We start from the raw sequence: 26,269 nt of genomic DNA on the forward strand, positions 1-26,269 counted from the left end.
GGACCTCACACCCAAGACCAGGGAATTGTATTATCATTTATGTTATGCTCCAGGCTAGTTCCAGGGTGTTGTGAATACGGACCTCACACCCCAGACTAGGATTGTGCTATTACTGCATTACGTTAGCCCAGTTCAGGGAAAAACCTTTCATATTAGCAGCAGGGCTTCCTGCAACCCAGCCTCGGTCCTTCGCCCAGGGGTCCACAGGCTACAGGAATATCACCCACAGTTAGGGGTGAATTCCTCAGGAGTCTTAAGCCGCCAGCTCCTCTGGTGGTCTCTACTCAGAGTTATTACTGTTACAAAACACTCACCCACTCAGGTGTCTAGAGGTTAGACATATCTGATTATTGATGATACTGCAGATCCTCAATAATCGGGTATATCTGTATTCTTGGGGATACTGCAGATCGCCAAGGATCAGATTCTCTCTCTGGTTGCTGACACCGATCATTACAGAATGGCAGACCGAACCCAAATGGACGCACTGTATAGCCATGTTGAAGTCCTGACCACCGAGGTAAACCAACTTTCCGCGGCAGTTTTGAACCAACAGACCCAGATATGTCAGATATTTGGAGCTATTCAGGAACTTCAATCAGCTGTGAACTCAGTGCGATCTCCTCTAGTTACGGACATCCGTATGTCCGTACCTGAAAAATTTTCTGGCGACAGATCTGACTTTCGGAACTTTAGAAATAGAGTGTTATCATACTTTGAGTTAAGGCCTAATTCGTCTGGAACCGAGGCACAGAGAATTACATTCATTAAGACTCTCTTGTCAGGGTATTCCCAGACCTGGGCATATGGTCTTCCTATTGGGCATCAGGCCCTGACCTCGGTCGATGAATTTTTTAAGGCTATGGCTATGATTTACGATGACCCAGACATCGCCTCGACTTCTGAACGGAAGCTCAGGCTTCTGCGTCAGGGCAATGGTCTGGTGGAGAATTATGCTGCGGAGTTCAGGGGGTGGGCAGTCTCGGCTAGATGGGACGCATTCGCCCTCCTAGACTGTTTTTTGGCCAGATTGTCAGATACTATTCATGAGGTAATGATAGGCCATCCTGAGCCCGAGTCATTGGATGAGGCAATCTCTTTGGCCATACAGATAGATCACCGTTTGCGCCACCAGAGACAGGTTCATGGTAGAGTGGCCAGAAGGTCTATCTTACACGACTCTTCTCGGTCTCCCTCACCTCCAGGCGAACCTATGCAGATTGGGTACACAAGGTTGAGTCTGGGGGAAAAGAGTCGCAGGAGCCCAAAGAGGAACGCTTTACATGGTTCCACTAGGCCAGACAAATGCTATCGCCTAGGATTAGTCAAAACCATGGGTGAGCAGGGTTCATCCCTGAACGATGGTCGGCTGATCCTTCCTTGTTCTGTTACGTGGGAAGGTCGGACCAAGTCCGCAGAAGCCATGGTGGACTCGGGTTCGTCAGCGAACCTCATAGATTACAATTTTTGCCAAAAGTCTGGGGATACCGTTATCTGCACCCGACCGGCAGATTTCGGTCACTGCAGTGGATGACTCTCCATTGCGCAGTGCTCAGTTTCTTTCCCATACCCCCCTACTGTCATGTTGTTTAGGGGCATTGAAACCAAGATGGCGCCTGAGTAGGACGCCAAGGCACACAGGGCTCCGGCTCTGCTAGCTTTTCCCCCCCTTCCATTTGTGTCTCACCTGCGCCGAGAGGACAGAGGAGTTACCCCTGCTCTGCTCATCACGGGGAGCCTGGGCGCACTGTGCTCCGGTTCCTGCATCACCCGGTTTCTGCATCACCCGGATCGCCGCCATCATACTGTCGCACCCATCTACGTGGACCACACACGGAGCCGCTCCACTGCCGCGGATGCCGATGCGGCCGCTCTAGGAGGTCAGGGCGCTCCACCGCTGCTCTCCAGGGCGCACTGTGCTCCAGATCCCGGAACACCCGGATCGCCGCCATTACTCCGCCGCTGCCATCCACCACGTGGGCCACACACGGAGCCGCTCCACTGCCGCGTATGCCGATGCGGCCGCTCTGGGAGGTCAGGCCGCTCCACCGCTGCTCTCCAGGGCGCACTGGGCTCCGGATCCCGGAACACCCGGATCGCCGCCATTACTCCGCCGCTGCCATCCACCACGTGGGCCACACATGGAGCCGCTCCACCGCCGGGGGAGGTCAGAGGCAGTTGCAGCCGCTCTGGGGAGGTCAGGCCACTCCACCGCTGCTCTCCGCACCATGGAGAGCCTGGGCATGCTGTGCTCCGGATCCCGGGATCGCCGCCATCACAGAGCTGCAGCCATCCACCATGTGGACCACACACAGAGACACCACTGCACAGTCAATGCCCTCCGTGGCTCTCTGCCGTTGCCTCTCCACCGCGACTGTCCAGGGTCTCCTCGCTGCTGGTGCCTGCCACTGAAGGCATCCAGGTCTTCCACAGAGGTACCTTGATCAGGAACCTTGCTGGGGCCATCCTGGTCCTCAGGCTGCCGGGCCCTAGTTTTTCCAGCATCTGGCTGGGGCCCACCGAACTGGCACCCACTAGCACCTTACCACACAGTGCCAGAGCAGCAGCTGCCAGCCAAGTGAGCCTTTAAATGGACTGGGTTGCATCTTTCTCTTCTCTCTTTCCTTCCTCAGTCTCTTTAGATATTCCTTCTCTTTTTCTCTCTTTTCGCTGTCCACTTTTCTCCAGGACACACGGCTGGGCGTCTGGAGCTGCTGCGGAGCTGAGCGAGCGCCACCAGCAGAAGGCCACCGGCTGCTCCCCTCACACAGCTCTCCAGACTCCCCCACGCGTCCGTCGTTATAGCCAGTATGCTGTATATATAGGTATATGCTACTTGTACTACTGTACCTGACTGTATATGTTGGATTGCACGCATGTGTTTGTACCGTCTCCGACCCTGTCTGTGCCAAAAATAATTCCGGGTACAACCCCCGTTGTACTTGCCGAAATAAACGTGATTCTGATTCTGACTCTGATTCTGAAGAGAGTTTACAGTTCCTGGTCCTGCCGATGAAAGGCTCTGCTGTTGTTCTCGGTATGCCCTGGTTGCAACTTCACTCTCCGCGGATTGACTGGGCTTCAGGACAGCTACTGAACTGGTCAGCCCATTGTCAGGAGCACTGTTTGAAGAAGGGTGAAGTGGATAAAACCAAGATACAGGTCGCAGGAAAGGCAGGACAGCGTACAGATATTTTTAATGGTTCCGGTTCCTCACGGTTACCTCTCATGCATAAATCTGATAGCAAAAGCCCCAAAGCAGACGCTTTAGACAGGGGTTTTGGGCCCAAAACCATTCTACCACCGAAAAAACAGGCTGACAAGAAATCATTTTCTGTATCCCTGCCCGGGTCAGCGCTGCATGTGGATTCCACTCCCTCCCTCCCTGGGTTGATTGATGGCCGGCCTGAGTATGAGATAAAGAGGAAATTCTCTAACTTACATCCTGGAAAGCCAGGAAGGAGATGTCCGGAGTCCACTCCTCAGGGGGGGGGGTACTGTGAGAAAACGCGGAAAAGCCGCCGCATGTGCCAAGAGCAAGGCGGCTGACTCCGCGTCCAACGCGGCGGTTTGCACGCATAGACACGCGTCTGGTAGTATGGTGGAATGCAGAAAAGCCACCGCATGTCCTGACAGCAAAGCGGCTGTTTCCGCGTCCAACGCGGCGGTTTGCATGCAGCAGTGTGCGCTTGGTGTGGCTGGGTCTGTTAGTGCACATAGGCAGATAGAGAGCTACGCGCGCACGGGCCTGAACCCAGGACCTTTATACCAGCAGGGGAAGTGTCAGCTGATCAGGAAGATCAGCTGATTCCTGCAGGACTCATGATTGGCTGAATGGCTCGGGCGGGGCGCCAGAGTCCAGCAACTATATATTCTGCTGCTTGTCAGTTGCTGGTTGTCTGCCATTGCAAACACTTTTGTGGAAGCAGTTAGACCATAGTCAGATCCTTACAGTGTGTTTGAACTAGGTGGACCTGGGAATTCACACTTAGCCAGATTCTGTTGATAGCTTAAAATACTAATTGAATTGTATTATTTGTTAGACCAGTTCCAGGGTGTTGAGATCAAGGCCCTCACACCCCAGACTAGGAATACTGTGTATCTTCTGTGTATTCTCTAGCATAGTTAAAGGGTGTTGAGATCAAGGCCCTCACACTCAAGACTAGGGAACTGTATTGTCTTTATGTTATGTTCCAGGCTAGTTCCAGGGTGTTGATGATCCCGGACCTCACACCCAAGACCAGGGAATTGTATTATCATTTATGTTATGCTCCAGGCTAGTTCCAGGGTGTTGTGAATACGGACCTCACACCCCAGACTAGGATTGTGCTATTACTGTATTACGTTAGCCCAGTTCAGGGCAAAACCTTTCATATTAGCAGCAGGGCTTCCTGCAACCCAGCCTTGGTCCCTCGCCCAGGGGTCCACAGGCTACAGGAATATCACCCACAGTTAGGGGTGAATTCCTCAGGAGTCTTAGGCCGCCAGCTCCTCTGGTGGTCTCTACTCAGAGTTATTACTGTTACAAAACACTCACCCACTCAGGTGTCTAGAGGTTAGACATATCTGATTATTGACGATACTGCAGATCCTCAATAATCTGGTATATCTGTATTCTTGGGGATACTGCAGATCGCCAAGGATCAGATTCTCTCTCTGGTTGCTGACACCGATCGTTACACTGTATTTATTAAATGCTACATAATTTAGTCTTTTTATAGATCGAGGGTGGTGATAGTCCAGCAGCTTAACAATTACAGTGGGATGCAAAAGTTTGGGCAACCTTGTTAATCGTCATGATTTTCCTGTATAAATCATTGGTTGTTATGATAAAAAATGTCAGTTAAATATGTCATATAGGAGACACACACAGTGATATTTGAGAAGTGAAATGAAGTTTATTGGATTTACAGAAAGTGTACAATAATTGTTTAAACAAAATTAGGCAGGTGCATAAATTTGGGAACCACAAAAAAGAAATGAAATCAATATTTAATAGATCCTCCTTTTGCAGAAATAACAGACTCTAAACGCTTCCAGTAGGTTCCAATGAGAATCTGGATTCAGGTTTGATGGCTTCCGAGCATGGACAGCTCTCTTTAACTCACACCACAGATTTTCAATTACCGTATATTCAGGTCTGGGGACTGAGATGACCATTCCAGAATGTTGTACTTGTTCCTCTGCATGAATGGCTTAGTGGATTTTGAGCAGTGTTTAGGGTCGTTGTCTTGTTGAAAGATCCAGCCCCAGCGCAACTTCAGCTTTGTCACTGATTCCTGGACATTGGGCTCCAGAATCTGCTGATACTGAGTGGGATCCATGAGTCCCTTAACTTTGACAAGATTCCCAGTTCCTGCACTGGCCACAAAGCCCAACAGCATGATGGAACCACCACCATATTTTACTGCAGGTAGCAGAGGTTTTTCTTGGCATGCTGTGTTATTTTTCCTCCATGCATAATGCCCCTTGTTATGCCCAAATAACTCAATTTTAGTTTCATCAGTCCACAGCACCTTATTCCAAAATTAAGCTGGTTTGTTAAAATGTGCTTTAGCATACCTCAAGCGCCTCTGTTTGTGCTGTGGGTGGAGAAAAGGCTTCCTCTACATCACTCTCGCATACAGCATCTCTTTGTGTAAAGTGCGCCGAATGGTTGAACTATGCACAGTGACTCTATCTGCAGCAAGATGATGTTGTAGGGCTTTGGTGCTGGTCTGGGGGTTGTCTCTGAATGTTCTCACCATTCGTCGCTTCTGTCTATCCGAGATTTTTCTTGTTCTGCCACTTGGAGCCTTAACTTGAACTGAGCCTGTGGTCTTCCATTTCCTCAATATGTTTCTAACTGTGGAAACAGACAGCTGAAATCTCTGAGACAGCTTTCTGTATCCTTCACCTAAACCAGAGGTGAACACGCTTTTTTGTGAGCTACTTTAAAAAATGTGCAAGTCCAAATGATCTACCCTTGTACAATTTTAGGAGCACATTTATATATAGAGAATGGAAACTGTATTGGAGTTGGGATCTACCATGAAGTCCTTCGGGATCTACCGGTAGATCGCCATCTACCTAATGGGCACCACTGCCCTAAACCATGATGGTGAACAATCTTTGTCTTCAGGTTATTTGAGAGTTGTTTTGAGACCCCCATGTTGCTACTCTTTAGAGAAAATTAAAAGAGGAGGAAAACTTACAATTGACCCCCTTAAATACTCTTTCTCATAATTGGATTCACCTGTGTATGTAGGTTAGGGGTCACTGAGCTTACCAAGCCAATTTGAGTTCCAATAATTAGTTCTAAAGGCTTTGGAATCAATAAAATGACAAACTTATGCACCTGCCTAATATTATTTAAACAATTATTGCGCACTTTCTGTAAATCCAATAAACTTCATTTCACTCCTCAAATATCACTGTGTGTGTCTTCTATATGATGTATTTAACTGAAATTTTTTATTGTAACAACCAATGATGTATACAGAAAAATCATGACGATTAACAAGGTTGCCTAAACTTTCGCATCCCATTGTACTTATATTTATATTGATGTTTTGTGAAATCCTAGTGTTTTTTGTTTTAAAACACCTCTAGGGGATATTTTCATATCATGCTTTCCTGCAGTATATAAATAATCTGGTACTTAAAGCCTCTTAAGGTAGTCCCTCCTAACATATGTGCTTTAAAGTTCCAGGGCTAATACAACCTCTAAAACCATTTTGTAATTTGGTGAAAACATACTATATGGTACTAGCAGTATTATCGCATGAGCAGTTTTCATTTTTTTCAACCATTAGAATGAAATAACAAAGCACTTACATTACGATTGCTACAATGTATTAATGTCCTTCTTGGCCTATTGTAATTTTCAACTCAAAATGACACTTTAGGATACTTACCAGGTGATGGGTCATTTTCATATCTAGTCATAGGCCCATATGCAGTTCACTTTTTCTCTACCAAAAGTAGAATAGTACTACAGTATCAATATTATTTTGTGTATTTTCTTGCTTGCTGGGGTTTTAAAGAGCATTTTATTGACAAGGTGGGAAAATATCAATTTGGCGAAAAAGTTAATTGCACATGAGCCATAGTAAGTAAAGATTCAAAAAGATTGATTTGTAGGAGGCCAATAACTGCGTATCAGTATTTTATAATGTCGGGAAATCCTAATTAGAGATGGCCCGAATGATTCGCCGGCGAACGGTTCCAGACGAACTTCCGGGGTTCGCGATCGTGGAGAACCGCAAACTTTTCCGGAAGTTCGATTCGCCCCCATAGTACATCATTAGGGTCAACTTTGACCCTCTACATCACAGTCAGCAGGCACATTGTAGCCAGTCAGGCTACACTCCCTCCTGGAGGCCCTCCCCCCCCTTATAAAATGCAGGCAGCGTCAGGCATTGGACTCACTCGTGTGCCTGCAGTAATTAGAGAAGGGAGAACTGCTGCTGCTGCTGCAGAGAGAGCTATAGGGAAAGCTTAGTTAGGCTCTTGTAGGCTTGTTAGCTTGCTCCTTGATGATACTTATTGCTAAAAAAAAAAAAAAGCACCCCTCAACAGCTCTTTTGAGAGCTAATCTTGTTCATGTGATCTATTTTTTTTTTTTTTTTTAATGGGCCACTTGCATTATATACAGCCCTGACAGTCAGTCGCAGCTGGCATTTAGCCCCTTAATTCCTACTGTGCCACTGCCAGGCCCAGCACATTCAGTGACTACCTGTGTATGTGACAGGCAGCTGCACATTTGTAATCCCAATCACTGTTCACTGTTTAGTCCACCTACCTACCTACCTACCTACATGAGCGCACGCATTGTTAATACCACCAGTCCATGCACCTGTTCACGGTACGTGTGTGCGTGTGTGTGTGTGACAGGAGCAGATTTGTAATACCCAGCAGCACTGCATATACCTACCTACCTGTTGTTCAGTGCACCCACCTACCCACGTGAGCGCACCACCAGTCACTATACCTGTTCACGGTACGTGTGTGAGACAGCTGCACATTTGTAATACCCAGCAGCACCACTGCATATACCTACTTGTTGTTCAGTGCACCCACCTACCTACGGAGCGCACCCAGTGTGATTTTGTAATACCCATCACTGCATATACCTACCTGTTGTTCAGTGCACCCACCTACCCACGTGAACGCACGCAGTGCGATATTTAACACCACCAGTCACTGTACCTGTTCACGGTACGTGTGTGTGACAGCTGCACATTTGTAATACCCATCACTGCATATACCTACCTGTTGTTCAGTGCACCCACCTACCCACATGAACGCATGCAGTGTGATATACCACTCCATGCATACCTGTTAACTGCACCTGTGTGACTGCATATTGTATTAGTCAAGTCAGTGCATACCTTTCACTTCATCCCCCCCGATATGGACAAAACAGGTAGAGGCAGAGGCAGACCGAGAGGAAGGCCACCTGGCAGGTCTGTTCGAGGTACAGTGCTCAGAAGAAGGCATGTCCCATCAACTCCCAAGATTGTCAGGACGTGGTTGACTATTTAAAGGAGTTCTTTCGCGAAAAAAGTAGGCAGTTAAAAAATGTGACAGATGTCAGGTTTTGGGCCAGTCCATCTTTTTAAGGGGGATTCTCAGGGCTTTCTTTGTTTTCAACAGCATTTCCTGAACAACAGTTTAGCTGCCAAAATAGCAAGATACCAGCCGGCCTCCCTAATCACTTGCACACTATTATGTCAGTTAGATTTTGCAACTGTTGTTCAGGAAATGCTGTTGAAAACAAAGAAAGCCCTGAGAATCCCCCTTAAAAAGATGGACTGGCCCAAAACCTGTCATCTGTCACATTTTTTAACTGCCTACTTTTTTCGCGAAAGAACCCCTTTAATACAGAACACCTCATCTTCCGCAGCCACCAGCGCTACTACTAGCACCACATCCGTTCCATTTCACACTTTGCAGGAGTTATTTGGTGGGAAATTAACTGATTCACAGCAACTACTGTTACAACAAGATGAAGGCGCTAAGCAAGTTACACCACCTCATTTGTCTGAGTTAGGCGACACTATGGACGTAAGGTGTGAGGAGGAGGATGATGAAGTACCTGCTGGTGGTGCAGTTTATGAGGTGTCTGAGGCAAGCGAAGCTGGGCAGGATGATTATGATGATGACGATGACACGGATGTCACGTGGGATTCTAAGAGACAAGATGACCAAGAGGACAGTTCAGAGAGGGAGTCAGAGAGGAGTAGGAGGAGACGGGTTCCTGAAAGAAGAAGGGGGAGCTCGTCGTCATAAACAGCTGGTGGCAGTATCCGGCACCATGTATCACCACCTACTGATGCCACCATAGTGCCATCACCCCAGGGGGGCTCAGCGGTTTGGAATTTTTTTAGTGTCTGCCTTAGATCAGAGCAATGCCATCTGTTCTCTCTGCCTCCAAAAATTGAGCCGTGGAAAGGCAAACACCTACGTAGGGACAACTGCCTTACGAAGGCACATGCAGAAAAGGCACAAACTGCAATGGAAGAGCACCTGAGCAAAAGCAGCACACAAAAGAAAAGCCACTCTCCTTCTCCTCTTCCTCCTTCAGGTGCAGCATCTTCAGCCGCTTTATCCCTTGCACCTTCACAGCCACCCTCCTCCACTCCGCCTCTCACCTTAAGCGGTTTCTGCTCCTCTGCTCACAGCAGCCAGGTGTCTGTAAAGGAAATCTTTGAGCGGAAGAAGCCAATTTCTGCCTGTCACCCCCTTGCCCAGCATCTGACAGCTGGCTTGGTGGAACTGTTAGCTCGCCAGCTGTTTCCTTACAAGCTGGTGGACTCTGAGGCCTTCCGTAAATTTGTGGACATTGGGACACCGCAGTGGAAGATACCAGGCCGCAATTATTTCTCTAAAAAGGCGATACCCAAATAGAGATGTAGCAAACGGTTCGCCGGCGAACGGTTCCAGGCGAACTTTGGGGGTTCGCGTTCGCCTGCACCAGGTGAACTTTTGCGAAAATTTGATTCGCCCCATAATGCACTATGAGGGTCAACTTTGACCCTCTGCATCACAGTCAGCAGGCACATTGTAGCCATTCAGGCTACACTAAGCCCTGGAGCCCCACCCCCCCTTATATAAGGCAGGCTCGCCGGCCATTACACTCACTCCTGTGCCTGCTAGAGACAGACTAGGGACAGCTGCTGCAGACTTGTTCTCCTAGGGACAGATTAGTTAGGCTCTTGGCTTGCTCCTGGATAATTGTTATTGCTAAAATAGCACCCCTCAGCTCTCTTTTGAGAGATAATGTTTTCCTGATGTGGTTTTTTTTGTGTGTGTTGCTCACTGACACTGACATTATACAGCCCTGCAGCTGGACCTTGGTAATTGTTATTACTGAGCCAGCCAGGCCCTGCCTAACTATCTATACTGGGACACCTACCTATGTCTACCTAACTACTGGGGCACCTACTTACCTATACGGGGACACCTACCTACCTACCTATACTAGGGGACCTACCTATGCCTACCTACCTATACTGGGACTCCTACCTATGCCTAGCTAACTACTGGGACACCTACCTATGCCTACCTACACTGGGTCTCCTACCTATGCCTAGCTAACTACTGAGGCACCTACCTATGCCTACCTACCTATACTGGGTCTCCTACCTATGCCTAGCTAACTACTGAGGCACCTACCTATGCTTACCTACCTATACTGGGACTCCTACCTATGCCTAGCTAACTACTGAGGCACCTGCCTATGCCTACCTACCTATACTGGGACTCCTACTTATGCCTACCTACCTATACTGGGTCTCCTACCTATGCCTAGCTAACTACTGAGGCACCTACCTATGCCTACCTACCTATACTGGGACTCCTACCTATGCCTACCTACCTATACTGGGACTCCTACCTATGCCTACCTACATACAAGAAGATAATAAGGTCGTTGCTTCATTGTGAACAGACCAAATTCGATCAGCTGGACAGTCACTGTTGTTCTATCATTGAGCTATCACAGCCCGGCGACCATATGGGCTGGAAAACTGCCACGGCCTGCACTCTGGCCATGGTGCGCACCAGTCCAGCACGGCCGTCACTATGCAAACAGCTGTTTGCGGTGTGTTACACAATAAGTTTGGTGTGTCAGTGTGAAGCAGAACTCTAATTACACTCCCTGATTGATTTATACACATGCAAGATGTTTGAAAGCACTTTAGTCCTGCAATTTAGCATTCAATGTGATTTCTGCCTTTAAAACGCTGCTTTGCGTCAAATCCAGATTTTTCCCCGGGGCTTTTGGTGTCTATCCCACTCATCCATGCCCCCCTCCAGGTGTTAGACCCCTTGAAACATGTTTTCCATCACTTTTCTGGCCAGCATAATTTTTTCTATTTTTCAAAGTTCGCCTCCCCATTGAAGTCTATTGCGGTTCGCGAACTTTTACGCAAACCGAACCTTCCGTGGAAGTTCGCGAACCGGGTTCGCGAACCGAAAATCGGAGGTTCGCAACATCTCTATACCCAAACTGTGCCATGAAGTTGAGAGGCAAGTGGTGTTATCTCTGGCACACAGCGTTGGGTCAAGGGTCCATCTGACCACGGATGCCTGGTCTGCCAAACCCGGTCAGGGCAGGTACATTACTTACACAGCCCATTGGGTCAACCTGGTAACCGCTGACAAGCAGGGAATACGTGGCTGTGCAGAGGACCTACTTGTGACACCTCTACGGCTTGCAGGCAGGCCTGCTGCCATCTCCTCTCCTCCTGCTACATCCTCTTCGCTGTCGTCCTCCTCCTCCTCCTTGGCTGAGTGGCATTTCAACTCTACTGGTGCTGCAACCTCCTCTCCAGCTACACAGCCCCAGCTCCCCAGGGTCTAGGCTGTATGCCAGGCAGGGCCGGATTTGTACTTTTTACCGCCCAAGGCCAACTACAGTATACCATCTGTATGGTTGTTGTCTCTGTGTGCCCCAATGAGAATTCTACTTACTTTCTATTATTGGATGTCAAAGACAATAGCTATTTCAGTAATATGCGTATAGATTACAAGTTATGTTTTCCTTAACAACTTTTATGTTATGTTTGCCATCTCATTAATGATGGACCCATTGGGATTGATTCACAAAGCGGTGCTAACCTACTTAGCACGTCTAAAGTCTTTAGACGCGCTAACCAGGGTGCTAAGTAGGTTAGCACCAGATTTCTCAATCAGATCGCGCGCTAACTTAGCGCGCGCAAAGTTTTACGCGCGCAAAGTTTTTACGTCCCATAGGCTTTAATGGGCACTTCGCGCGGAGCGCCCATCGCTCTGTGCAGTACGCGCGTAAAGTTTTACGCGCATAAAGTTTTGTGCGCGTAAAGTTTTATGCGCAAAAAGCTCGTTTAGACGTGCTAAGGGGGTTTTCACAGGCGTGCTAACAGTTAGCACCGCTTTGTGAATCAAGCCCATTGTGTCTCCATGTGAGTTAGGCTGATGTGTACCTGCAGGATAGCGCTTACACAACTTACAGGGATGACACAAGTACAGGACAGAGAGTTCAAAGGTTAAAGCTGTCCTTGTAGATAGGGATGGCAGCATAAAACAGCTTTACTGCCCCTCACTGAGCCGCCCCTAAATTTCTGGTGCCCTAGGCCATGGCCTATGTGGCCTTGCCAGAAATTCGGCCCTGATGCCAGGTACGACGGTGTCACACCATCTTAGACATGTCTTGCGTCAAAGCGGAGAGTCACACTGGAGCAGCTCTCCTGGCTGCTCTGAACAAACAGGTGGATCAGTGGCTGATCCCGCACCAACTGGAGATCGGCAACGTGGTGTGTGGCAATGGCAGCAATCTCATTTCGGCTTTGAATTTGGGAAAGTTGACACATGTACCCTGCATGGCACATGTGCTCAATCTCGTAATTCTGAGATTTGTGTCTAAGTACCCAGGCTTAGAGGACATCCTAAAGCAGTCCAGGAAGGTGTGTGGGCATTTCAGGCGGTCTTACACGGCCATGGCACGCTTTGCCGATATTCAGCAGAGAAACAACTTGCCGGTGAGACGCTTGATTTGCGTCTGGAATTTGCGTCTGACACTGGAATTCGACCCTCCTGATGTTCGATGGTCAGAATGCCAATTTTCGATTCCGCGGTAAATCCGCATTCCGTCATGTACCGATTACCGATTCCGCTTTCCGCTACCAATTTCCGCATTCCAATGCGGAATTTCTGCCGGAAATCGCGGAAATTCCGCCCGACTTTAACATCGATTTTCTCAAAAACTATAAGGTCTTTTTGAAAACTTTTTTTGCATCTTGTTCAGAAGATCCTGTTTAATAAACCCTGAAAATTTGGTGTTTCTAGGACTTACGGGGGCTTTGCTATTAACCGCTAAAGTCGGCTGATTTTTACTGTAATGTAAAATGCAGAAATTAGGCAGATGCAGCTTTTCTGCATTTTACAGTCCGCCTACGGCACTTGTATTACCGATTTCCGCATTCCGATGCAGAAATGCAATTTCCGATCGGAATTTCGGAAATTGCATTTCCGCGGAATCCGAATGAGCATCCCTACTGCCTGCTACAACAGGAGAAAGCCAAATTTTGCAAGAAAGAAAAGGCTGGCAGGCACTAACAGGATAAAAACTGACACCTTTTATTTCCTTCACTACACACATCTGATAGCTGCAAACTTCCAAACGAAATCACTTCAATGCATTACAGCAAACGTGACAAGTACTGTCCATCAGCATATACAGAAGCTCATAAGCCAGAGTCAAGCTAGAAAGCAAGCGAGGAGCAGGACATTTAAGCAGTGCAGGCTATACTTGCGTGAGCGGAGACGTGGTGGTGGCAGGCATGGATTAGAATAGAAGCATGGGTGCGCTTAGGGATGTTCCAGGTCTGCTGCCCTAACAGCCGTTTCGCCCATAGTTGCTGGGGGCCTCATCAGAGGGGCAAGAAAGCACGCCTTGAGTCCCTATGATCGTATCCACGCGGGTCCATCCGGTCCATCCGCGTGGAGCGCGTCGTTGGCTTCTAGTGTGAGAGAGACGGCGTCTTCCGCCTATTTAGGCATGCCGCCGTCACTCAAAACACACCCCCTCTTCCTGTGCCGACGTCATCTGGGCTTCCCTCACGCCGTTATGGTTGCCAAGCAACCCCTCTGCGTGTTGCAGCCTCAGATGTTAGCGCGCTGTGGCCATCTTGTGGCCTAAACTTAAACTACACTGGTGCCCGAAAAAAAGAGGTTAAAAAAAAACCCCTGCCTGTATTTAATCCATGCCTCTAACCTTAGAAAGAAAAAGGAAAGGACGTGTGTGGTGCCGGAAAGGGAGCAAACTAGTGGGGGAAACTAGCTTTCCACCAACATCTTATCCCTACACTGGCATATACATTTATTTAGCAACTTTTTTTGTTATTTCTGATCTAAACTCATCCTTGAACAATAAATCGCCCTTTCATCAAATCTTAATTTTGCACATAAATCAAGATAAAAAAATCACCCTACATTTTGGACCAGGCATTAGCACAAATAGTCAAGTTTGATGCCCTATCTAATGTTCAATTCTATACAAAGATTATTCGGAAAAGAGTCCTATTCTACATAAGGTGGGAGGTACTAGGGGGAGAAAAATACTGGCGGTTAATATCATGCTTAAACTCATAGAAAGCATGTCAAGTCGTTATGCTCGTTCAGGTCCAACGGGCCCAGAGCCTCTGTAATACTAATTACCCAAGCTTCTTTCTGCAATAAAAGGGTTTCTCTATTCCCTCCTCTACTACATGGTGGGACCTGTAACAACCCTATTCCCTTCATTTCAGAAGTCCTCCCTCCATGATCAATATTCATATGTTCAATGAGCCCCGGACAACCCACTTTAGATTTAATTGACTTGACATGCTCTCTAATCCGTCTCTTTAAACTCCGTGTTGCCATGCCTATATAATATCTATTGCAACTACAAAGAATAACATAGACAACGAACTCGGTTTTACACGTTATCAGGGTTTTAATTTTACATTCTATTGGTCCTAACTTAAAAACTTCCCCTTTTGCCATATTAGGACAAGCCACACAATGACCACAAGGTCTAGAACCCCGAAATCGCATTGCGGAACTCACTTTGCGTGATTCGACTACCTATTGTTTCGCATCTTCTAAACGTAATCAGTGGTCTTTCTTTTTTATCATTAGTGATCTCTCTATCATCCTTCAAAATTGGCCAATGTCTATGAATAATTTCCTTTATACTCCTAGACATTGGATTATAGTCAAAAATAAAAGAGAACAGGAGAAAGCCGACAAACAGTTTCTCTACAACTACAGTCAAAGGACACAGTCTGGGGATGTTCTGGCCGAAGTACTGGACACTGATGCGAAATGCCTGCAGGCTCATGTGGCCGTTTGAGGAGGTGACAAACCTGGTGAGTCACAGTGAAGGTGCCATCAGCGACTTGATCTCATATGCCTTCTTCCTGGAGCGTGCCATGCGTAGAGTGGTGGATCAAGCTGTGGAGGAGTGTGAACAGGAACAGGAGGAAGAGTTGTGGGATCAATTCTCAGCAGAAGCAGATGATTCCTCAACACCTGCGGCAGCAAAGAGGGGGGAGGAGGAGGAGGAAGAGTCATTTGGGGAAGAGGCGTCAGATGATGAGGAAGGTGTTGTTTAGGAGGAGGAGGATGAGGTGGAAGAACAACCGCATCAGGTGTCGTAGGGGGCTTGTGCTGCTCAACTTTCCCGTGGTAATGTTTGTGGCTGGTGGGGAGGAGGAGAACTTAGCTGACATCACTGAGGAAGAGCAAGAGGAGATGGATAGTATGTCTGCATCCAACTTTGTGCAGATGGCATCTTTCATGCTGTCCAGCCTGTTGAGGGACCCCCGCATAAAAAAACTCAAGGGTATTGAGCTGTACTGGGTGGCCACACTACTAGACCCTCGGTATAGGCACAAAGTGGCGGAGATGTTTGCAAATCACCATAAGGGAGAAAGGATGCAGCACTTGCAGAACAAGCTGGCAACTATGCTTTACAATGCGTTTAAGGGTGATGTCACAGCACAACGCAATAAAGGTACCACTTCCAGTAATCCTTCTCCCATGTCCACGCAGGCAAGGACAGGACGCTCCAGCGATCTCATGGTGATGTCGGACATGTGGACATTCTTTAGTCCAACGCCTCGCCTTAGCACTTCCGGATTTACCCTCCACCAACGCCTCAACCGGTAGGTAGCCGACTACCTGGTCTTAAGTGTGGATGGAGACACTGTGAGCAGCGATGAACCCTTGGACTACTGGGTGCGCAGGCTTGACCTGTGGCCAGAGCTGTCCCAATTTGCCATCCAACTTCTGTCTTGCCCTGCCTCAAGCGTCCTGTCAGAAAGGACCTTCAGTGCAGCTGGAGGCATTGTCACTGAGAAGAGAAGTTGCCTAAGTCAAAAAAGTGTTCAGTACCTCACCTTTATCAAAATGAATGAGGCATGGATCCCGGAGGGCTACTGCCCGCCCGAAGACTAAGTCAGTCCCCACACACAGCATCTCTGCCTCCACGCCATGCGACTGCCTGCCCCATGACTAAGTCGGTTCCCACACAGCATCTCTGCCTGCAGGCCGCTTGACTGCCTTCTCCGCCTCCACCAACAGGGTCCAGGACTCCAGGTGGATTCCTGAATTTTTGAGGCCGCTGCTAGTAGTGGCCGCTAACAAAAACAATAACAATTTTTTCTGGTGCGTGTACATGCCTGCCTAATTTTTCTGGCTGCACTGCAGCTGCAACAACAAAACAAAAGGCATGTACATGTGTCAATTCCCCTTCGTGATCGTTACCTTGCCGCGGTGAAGGGGCTTGCGTATTACAATGAAGCAATGACTGACGGCTATATGAGTGTCTCGGGGGTGGCATACCAAAGATAATAAGGTAGTTGCTTCATTGTGGACAGACCAAATTCGATCAGCTGGACAGTCACTGTTGTTCTGTCATTGAGCTACCTCAGCCTGGCAACCATATGGGTTTGAAAACCACTATCGCCTGCACTCTGGTCATGGTGCGCACCAGTCCAGCACGGCCGCCACAACACAAACAGCTGTTTGCGGTGCGTTACACAGTGATTTTGGTGTGTCAGTGTGAAGCAGTACTCTAATTGCACTCCCTGATTGATATACATGCAAGATGTTTGAAAGCACTTTAGGCCTCCAGTTTAGCATGCAATGTGATTTCTGCCCTTAAAACGCTGCTTTGCGTCAAATCCAGATTTTTCCCCGGGACTTTTGGCGTCTATCCCACTCATCCATGCAAAAACTCAGATGTTAGACCCCTTGAAACATCTTTTCCATCACTTTTGTGGCCAGCATAAATGTTTCTAGTTTTCAAAGTTCGCCTCCCCATTGAAGTCTATTGCGGTTCGCAAAAGTTCACATGTTCGCGAACGTTTGCGGAGGAACCTAAAATCGAAGGTTCGGGCCATCTCTAATCCTAACCTTCCATTGAATTTGCATGGGCCAATGGAACCTCCAAAAATATGAAGGTGTCTTTCTGAAAGATTATATGTATCTTTTTTGAGAGTATTCTGAATAGATATAAGATGTTTTACCTTATCTGAAATTCCATTTGCCTTTTAACATCTTTCATCATGGCTGATAAAGTCTATCATATTTATTTGTGAGAGCCTGCATATCCTTCAGTATTTTTCTTGAGTTCATCCCACTGAAACTCACAACACTGAATGATTTATAAGTGTTTTATTATTTCCCCTGAGAGTTCTCTATATGTGTTGACAGATGCATTTAAGTTAGATACAGAAGTGCAAAGTTATACTTTATGTGTCCAGGGTAAGAGCTAGAATAGGAAATTCTGATCCCAGTCCAGGTAACATGAGGGAAGCTATCACAAACCTCTAATGTGGTAGTAGCACGCAATCCTCTTACTGATGAAAGCTCTAGTCACCTCTAATGCATTACAGTAACTAAGAATGATGATGGAAACTGCAGATAAATACTTTTGAAAAATTGTTACCAGAAGAAGTACATTTTCTGGAATATGCGGTACATGTGACGTGTCTAGTGATTAATAGTATGGTACAGAAGACATCCACAGACTTGAGAAACAGTGTGGGCAAAAGTCCCATGTCTATGGGCAGAGCAAACAAAGCCAGCCATCCAGTTACAGATAGAAATAGGAGGTTATAATCCCTTGTTATCCAACCCAGTCCTAAAGGCCCACCAACAGCGGCAGCTTCACAGGTTGTGATCGGTTTCATGCTGAAATCGATTCACAATCTGTTTGCAGTAAAGGCAGCCATATGATCCCTCTCTGATCACATTCGATCAGAGAGAGATCTATCTGTTGGTCTGATCTGATGGCAAATCGACCAGGCTACCATTATAAAGCATAAAGGTCACTCCAGCTCGCTCTGCAAAGGTTGAGAGCAGTGCAGCCCCCATCCCCTCGACTATGAGTCAGAAATGTAGGTCCAACTCCTGTACAAATGACCCCTATACTTTATTTAGTGAGTCAGACCTTTCTAGACTTATAGTAAAGTATATATGGTAGTTAATCAGCACTACTGAAGCACTAAATACCTCACCTGTGAATATGTGCAGTTAGTGGGCTTTGTGGAAATACAGTTAGTGGGCTTTGGTTGGGAAATACTTCTATACTCATTCAAACAGATTAGAAGCCTATCTGTCCTATTGATGTTCCTTCTCCTCCCTTGATGTAGGCGTGTTTGCGGCATCTGCTCCTCACTGTCTTTTGCCTTTGCTCTCCATGGATAACACAGTGAATGCAGCAGCCCTCTAATGTGTTCACCTGTGTCTACAAGATGTTGTTTTTAAACCTAAATACAGAGCCTTTTCTGACTGGTTGTAGTACAAGATAAGAACATTATAACAGGACGCAGTGTAGAAATGCAATTCACTTTTGTTCCAGAGTTTTCTACTAAATCATTTTTCAGCTTCTCTTTAAAATACCTTTTCATCACTTTACATTTGAAGAAAGTATCATAAAAATAGGTGAAAAAGGTACTATCAAAATTATTTTGCTTTATATTGACAAGGTGTGAAAATATCATCTAACAGTAAACTTCAGGTAGCCATACATCTAGCGATTCTGATTCAATCAACAAAGTGATCAACTTTATTGGGGAACTTCAGTATAGTTGATCGAAAATCGATCGACTTGTAAGCCACACACTACAAGCAATTCCTATGCGATTCACCTTCACTAATCGATCTAACCAATGTTGTGTCACCATGCTCTGAATGCAAAATCGATTGAATGATATGTGAACAGTAGCCGATTCCTGTGTAATCAACCGATATCTTGCATCAAGGTGGATCGAGTAAACTGGTCGATTCGGCATATCAGACACTTTTCATCGATTGGGAATTATGGAATTCCTGATTCGATAAAATGATCGAATCGAATGGTCGATCGTACTTCAAAATCGCTAGATGTATGGGCACCTTATAAGGAGAAAAAGTTAATTGCTTATGGGCCCATGGACTTTTTCTCCTGAGTTTACTCCTAAGGGATATTCTGAAACTTGTCAATAAATGCACTTTTTTTTCACCTACTTTTGGTACTTTTTCAAGTGCAAAGTGCTGAAAAGTTGTTCTAAAAAGAAGATGAGAAAATGTCTCCAAGGAGAAATCTTAGGAGAAAAACGTAATTGCTTATGAGCCCATATGTTTAAAAAAAAAGAAGCTCATATACTGTAGCTTATCAGTTAAATAATTTAAGGCCAGGCAGGAAGTTTAGGCTCGTACTGATTTAAACTTGACATAAATAAGGTGGAGAAACGAAATGTCTTTTTGAATGCAGCCTTTTAATTTCAATAGGCTGCATTTCTGCTTTCGAAATCCCATGCGGGAAACAGCTGCGATTCGGCTGGAGTGGAAACAGGCCATGAGTGTAGAGCTACTGCAGGAATCACAGGGTTTGGGGAGGTGATCTATGGTTTAATGAAATGGAACATGATAAACTATAACAGCAATGACTGAAACAGGGCTGGTTTAAGCCGCACGGGGAACCCGGGCAAAGGTAATCTGCCCCTTTCCCAGTCAGTCCCTGGGGCTACAGATCTGGCCCACTGCATGCCCACCCGGACCAAGTGACAGCCGCTAGTTGTGTATGGCAAATAGGATATGCAGAGGCCACATGGGTTCACAGTACAGCCCGAAAATCCCTTGCATCTCCTACTGCTCTCAATGAGTGGTCACCTGGTACAGGCAGTAGGCGATGCAAGGGATTGTGGGGGCTTTAGTGCAGACATGTGTGGCCTACACATTCCCTATGCAGTGCTGCAATGCTGTGCAGCCAAACACACAAATTACAGGAGCGGGAGTAGTCGGAAGAAGACCACTTGGAGTTCTGGCAGCACTGGGGGGCCCAGCGGCTGTCGGGCCTGGGGCAATTGCTCCCTTTGCCTTAATGGCAGCGCCGGCCCTGGACTGAAAATTAGGTTATCTGTTTTGAATGTGCTAACTGTGGAATGCATTGCCACAGGAAGTAGTTATGGCAAACTCTATACCTGCATTTAAAGGGGCTTAGATGCTTTCCTTGCGTTGAAAGACATCCATGGCTACAATTTCTAGGTAATGCCTAATGATGTTGATCCAGGGATTTTATCTGATTGCCATCTGGAGTCGGGAAGGAATTTTTTTCCCTTTTGGGGCTAATTGGACCATGCCTTGTAAGGGTTTTTCGCCTTCCTCTGGATCAACAGGGATATGTGAGGGAGTAGGCTGGTGTTGGTGTTGTACTTTGTTCTCTGGTTGAACTTGATGGACGTATGTCTTTTTTCAACCCAAATAACTATGTAACTATGTAACTTTATAAGAAATGGGGAAGAAGACATTAGCTGGGCCTCAAGTATTTGGAAAAAACAGCCATGGGCCTGTTTCTATAAATAAATAATTGCAAAAATAGAATCACTTCCCCAGTAGTTTTGATGTGACAATAAAGTGAAGAATTAGCTTTTTAGTTTTAGGCTTCATGCATCATAACAACCTGGAAGTAATATTTTCTTAGACTGCACCGTATGCACGTAGACTGATTTGTATGTACATTTATCGTTTTAGGACTACTTCAACTGGAGATCCCACCGTGATTTCCAGCTGAGACGTTTCCTTGCTGGTAAATATGCGTCTCTCCACAACGAGGTTCCAACTCATAAAACATACAGCACTAAGAGAGGACCCCTGGTTCTTTATTCTGAGGACTTGGCCTTGCCCTCATGGAATGCATCACAAAGCAAGCATTCCCACAGAAGCCATCGCCACAGAAGAAAAAAGTTCAAGATGGAACTCAGTACACTTCTGGATTTGACTGGAGCAATACTAGCTTATGGACGAAAGCAGGTAATGTTGCAGCAGTTCAGAGTGAAATACACCCTAGAAAGTATACTTTCCTAAGCCTCATGCACACGCCAATAATGATCACCTCTGCTCGAGAATCTAGCATATGTACAATGGCCCGCAATGCCCCCCGAAGCCTCGACCAGCAATCATTTGGGCGGATTGTTTCAGCCGAGATCACTTTTCTCCCCACTCATCCTGCCCGCTACATGACTTCTTTTAACATGCAGTTCACACTCTCATTATAACACATTATAATGCATGCATTCTGCAAATGTGTACGGGGGTGGGTACATGTTTGTCCGAGGGGTGGTGACAGAACACCCGTTGTTTTACCACGGTTAATGTTTTGTCCATCCTTTTTCGTCTAAGAGAGCGACCGCAACCAGGTCCGTCCAGGACCACCCCGAGTGGAGTCGGGTTTATGGTCTCCACCTGCTTCCTGTGGTCGGTTGCCCCTTGCAACCCTCCTTTGTGAGTAGCCCTTTCAATCAATTGATTTATCCACACACCTATTATTGACATACTGCACTATTTGGCTCCCTTTTTTGTCTCCTGTATTTTTTTCCATAGGGTGCCAAGACACCCCAACCACGATTGCATTCTGCAAATGACCGCTGTGAACCTAGCCTCAAAGTATTCAAAATCTGTTGGCTATCATACTACATGGAAGTGGTAAAATTGGCCAATAATTGGCCATTTAAAGAGACTCTATAAAAAAAAGTTCCCCTGGGGGGTACTTACTTCGGGAGGGGGAAGCCTCAGGGTCCCAATGAAGCTTCCCCCACCCCTGTAGCTGCAGGCAATCCAGCGCTGGCTCCCTCGAAGCGACCCACAATCCTGGCTCGACAAGCCTGACAAGGCTTGATATATTTACCTTCCCTGGCTCCAGCTGGGCGCTGTTGCGGCTCTCAGCACAGAGATCGACAAAAATAGCTGATCTCTGTCGGGTCCGCTCTACTATGCAGGTGCAGGAGACTTGCGCGTGCGCAGAAGAGCGGACCAACAGCGATCGGCTATTTCCGGCTATCTCAGAGTGGAGAGCTGATACTGCGCCTGCGCTAGAGCCAGGAAGGTAAATATTTACATATTATTGGCTCAGCCAATAATCATCACAGGGATGGCGGGGTTGCAAACCAATATACAGCAATACATAGATATAAGAAGTGTTTCTGATGCTAAATCCAGGATAATTAATGTAAAAATGGGTTTCCTGAATAATTTATTACATTCTACTTTATGTCATTATGGTTCATCTTTAAACATCAAACACATCCTGTACTAAACAAAAAAATAAATTGTAAATTATATTCAGCACCACACTACTCTGCAATGTCACCTTATAACTGAAGTGTGTCTTAAATGTCTATCTTCCTTATCATGTATGCATATGCTCTGTAAGTTTACTGAGAGACTTAATTCAGTTGCCTCCTCTATGTTCCTGCATGCAATGTGATTACTGACCCCTTCTGTTCATGGATTGGATCTGTGTTATTATAGTCCACGGTCTCAGCATTCACATTCTACCCTTTCTCACTCCCCTTCCCCCCAAAAAATAACATTTTTGAAATGCTAGTGTGCAAGAACCACCCTAAGGGATCCCATTTGAGCTATAGAATCCCAAGAGATGCATTGCAAGTCTAGAAACCTAGTAACAGAACTGGGGCAACTGTGGATACATGTATAGTGAATATATTGTATTGAAAAGTGCCTGGCCGGTGCCCGTGAGAGAGCAGCCTACGGGTGGTGAATTCACCTCAGCAGCCCCTGAAAGAGCCCGATCACACGTAATACGGGTAACATACAGTATATGTTGCTTTCATAACATCACATGCTTACACTATTTACAGTACATAACATTTACTATGAGGCTAAAATTGAATTGAACTAAAAGACTTAATGTAGGCCCCATGGGTTGCACTAACTTTTGATCTCCTGCCCTGTGATTGTAAATGTGCAGGTCATATGTACTATTGCGCATCTGTAAACATCTGTAAATGTCTGTCATGCACATCTGTATTGCCGTCTCATGTACTCCGCCTATGCCATGTGAACCACAAAGAATTCTGACTCCGAGTATGACCCCTGTTGTACTTGGCGAGTAAAAGTGATTCTGATTCTGAAGCATAATGCAAATGTCAGTGAATCAGGCTAAAGGGGCCCATACACCTAACGACTTTACCGCCGATATACGGCCGATTTGATTTGGCTGTAAAATCGCCACGCACACCGCTGACAGAACGATCGATTTCCGTCCGGAACCAGGTAATGAGACCAGGGGACTCGTGCCGGCCGGAACAGGTAATGTATGAGGGGGGGGGGGGGGGGGGGGCAGCAGCGGCAGCTCAACAGATTGTGATCGGTTTCAGGCTGAAATCGATTCACAATCTGTTTGCAGTAAGGTGACCATACGATCCCTCTCTGATCAGATTCGATCGGAGAGGGATCTATCTGTTGGTCGAATCTGATGGCCAATTGACCAGTGTATGGCCACCTTTAAAGAAAAACTGTAACCAAGAATTGAACTTCATCCCAATCAGTAGCTGATACCACCTTTCCCATGAAAAATCTATTCCTTTTCTCAAACGGATCATCAGAGGGCTCTGTATGGCTGATTTTGAAGTGAAACCCCTCCCACAGTATGATGTCAGCGCCTCACAGCACTGAGGTACTGACATCACACACATCACACTGTGGAAGCCTTGTTGCATTGTGGAAAATAACAGCTGTTTACAGCTGATTCCAACTGCAAAAAAAGCAAGCAGCATCTCCTTCCAGTGACATCACCTGCCAGCAGTAAAAATATTACCATGTGATAAATGTCTGAACGTAAATCAGGGAAAGGAAAGATTTTACAACTGGCAAACACTGACTAAACATAATTTTTGTAAAAATTAAGCATTTTTTGTATTACATTATTTTCCCTGGAGTTCCTCTTTAATGTCACGTGTATGCAATTGCATAGAAAGTGTACAATGTCCATGGTAGTTTGTGTCCAAGGACAGCTATCTTTAACAATAAGTTTTGTTTCAAAACACAGTGATTTATGGTTAAATTGGACCCAAATTAAAAATACAAGATTTCAGAAATAAAATCTATTTTCTACATTACAATAATACATAGCAGCCTTTTTTCAGCTGCATGATGACAAATATAAAATATTTAACATTTATTGGAGGAACCACTCCCTTCCTTTCATATTGACGGGACAGAAACCGGCAAACTGGTGGAGTAGATGGTGTCCGGCAAAGGAGGAATTGCTAATGGCTGCCACCTGTATAACCCTAGTTATGAAAACTGAAAAGAGAAGGGTGAAAAGCATGCACTGAAATGCTCATAGGCTTGAAGGAGTGTTTATTTATCTTTGTATGTGTCAGAGTAGTGCAACTAAATATTTTGAATTAAAAAAATATTTGGTTTGGGTCCGCTTTAAGGATCGGGCCTGGATTTACATCACAAGAGCCTATAGGCACAGATGTCCTGGCACCCTAGACTTTGCCCTCCGTGAACCTACAAACCCCCACCGAACCACACCGCAAGTTTGCTGGTTGGGTCAGCTGTCACTTCACCCTTACTGCTCTTGCCCATCATAGGTAGCTACAGGTGCCTCTTAGTACTATTAGGAAGCCAGTGGTACCATCAGTGTTAAGTAACTAGATGTGCCTTAGACTGAAGGGAGATCTCATCAGTGGAATGCTGAAATCCAAGTGAGTAACCTCTTATTTAAACTCTGGTCAGGACTTTGCACAGGAAAGGAGGGAGGGAGGCATTCTGGGAGGAGAGTGAACCGCCTTTCCATCATCAGGCGCCTGTAGGCACCTGCCTACAGTGCCTCATGGTAAATCAGGCCCTGTTAAGGATGTATCCATTTTTTCACAGAGATTGGTAAGACAAGATGTAACAGCATGTAGAGAGGTAAAAACCAGACCTCTCAGCTGCATACTGTCGGAACTTTCATGTAATACTTTATGATGTGCACAGTACTGGACACTAAACATGTCTAGTTAATGTGTGCCATCTGAGAATAGATTGGTGTGGCAAATCCTGCTTTTCCCAGAATCCTGTTACCAGATAGATGTTGCAATAGCCACTAGCAGATTATCTGAACTAGGCTACAGGGGTCCAGCAGACTCTCACTCCCTCTATTTCTTTCCTTTGCCACTTCATTTACTTTAAACGTTACCAGGAAAGATCTTTAAAAAAATGCATTTTTCTGCCTGTGCCAGAGATCGAACTGCAGTGTAACTGATAAGTATAGCAAGCACTCTGCAGGACTCTATGGATTCAATAAAGCAGAACTGTTATTGTGTGTGATAGAATAGGAGGATGCACCTTTATGAGATTTAGAACGTAGTCTTAAAAATGGATGAACTGTGAAATAATGCATCCTGCTTGAAACAAAGTCATATGATTCATGGAACCTCACAGGCAAGTACAATCTTGGTTTTATCTAACATATTTGTAGTTCTTCTGCAGAACTACACAGTAAATACCTGAGACAGAATGCACAACAGATTCTAAGCAGGGGCATAATCAGGGCCATGTAGAGGGTCCACACTTATAAAAAATAGCCCCCCCCCCCCCCCCCCCCGAAATGCACAGTAGTACCAACAAGTGGTGGGGGACTCCCCTCACCCCCTTGCCCTGCAGTGACAAGTGACTTTCACCTGCGCCCCCCCCCCGACTTTTCAACTGTCCCAAAACATCTCCCTGAACCCCTCCACTTGATACATACATTCAGTCACAGAAGCGCTGGCTGCATTCAATGGTATGGAGTCAGTTGGACCTGTCACCGGTGGCCACATGTTCCCCCCTCCTCCTTTCTGGCAATGTCTAGGGGGTATTGGTAGTCATGTTGGTCCTGAATGCAGATGCGGGGTGCCTTATGGGTTCTGGTTGCGGGTACAGGGTGTCTTATGGATTCTGGCTATTGGTGGGTATCGAATGTCATGCAGGTGTTGATTGC

General features: G+C 46.3%; 1 protein-coding gene across 2 annotated transcripts in view; it reads left to right on the top strand.

Moving 5' to 3' along the window:
- Nucleotides 1–26,269, top strand: part of KIAA2012 (KIAA2012 ortholog) — a 331,067-nt gene that overhangs the window by 37,934 nt on the left and 266,864 nt on the right. For both annotated transcript variants that reach the window (XM_068245108.1, XM_068245109.1), the window contains exon 2: nucleotides 21,028–21,306. In XM_068245108.1, the coding sequence (XP_068101209.1) occupies nucleotides 21,028–21,306 (279 nt within the window). The remainder of the gene's footprint in view (nucleotides 1–21,027; nucleotides 21,307–26,269) is intronic.

This window comes from Hyperolius riggenbachi, chromosome 7, assembly GCF_040937935.1.
Source record: "Hyperolius riggenbachi isolate aHypRig1 chromosome 7, aHypRig1.pri, whole genome shotgun sequence".
Taxonomy (NCBI): Eukaryota; Metazoa; Chordata; class Amphibia; order Anura; family Hyperoliidae; genus Hyperolius; species Hyperolius riggenbachi.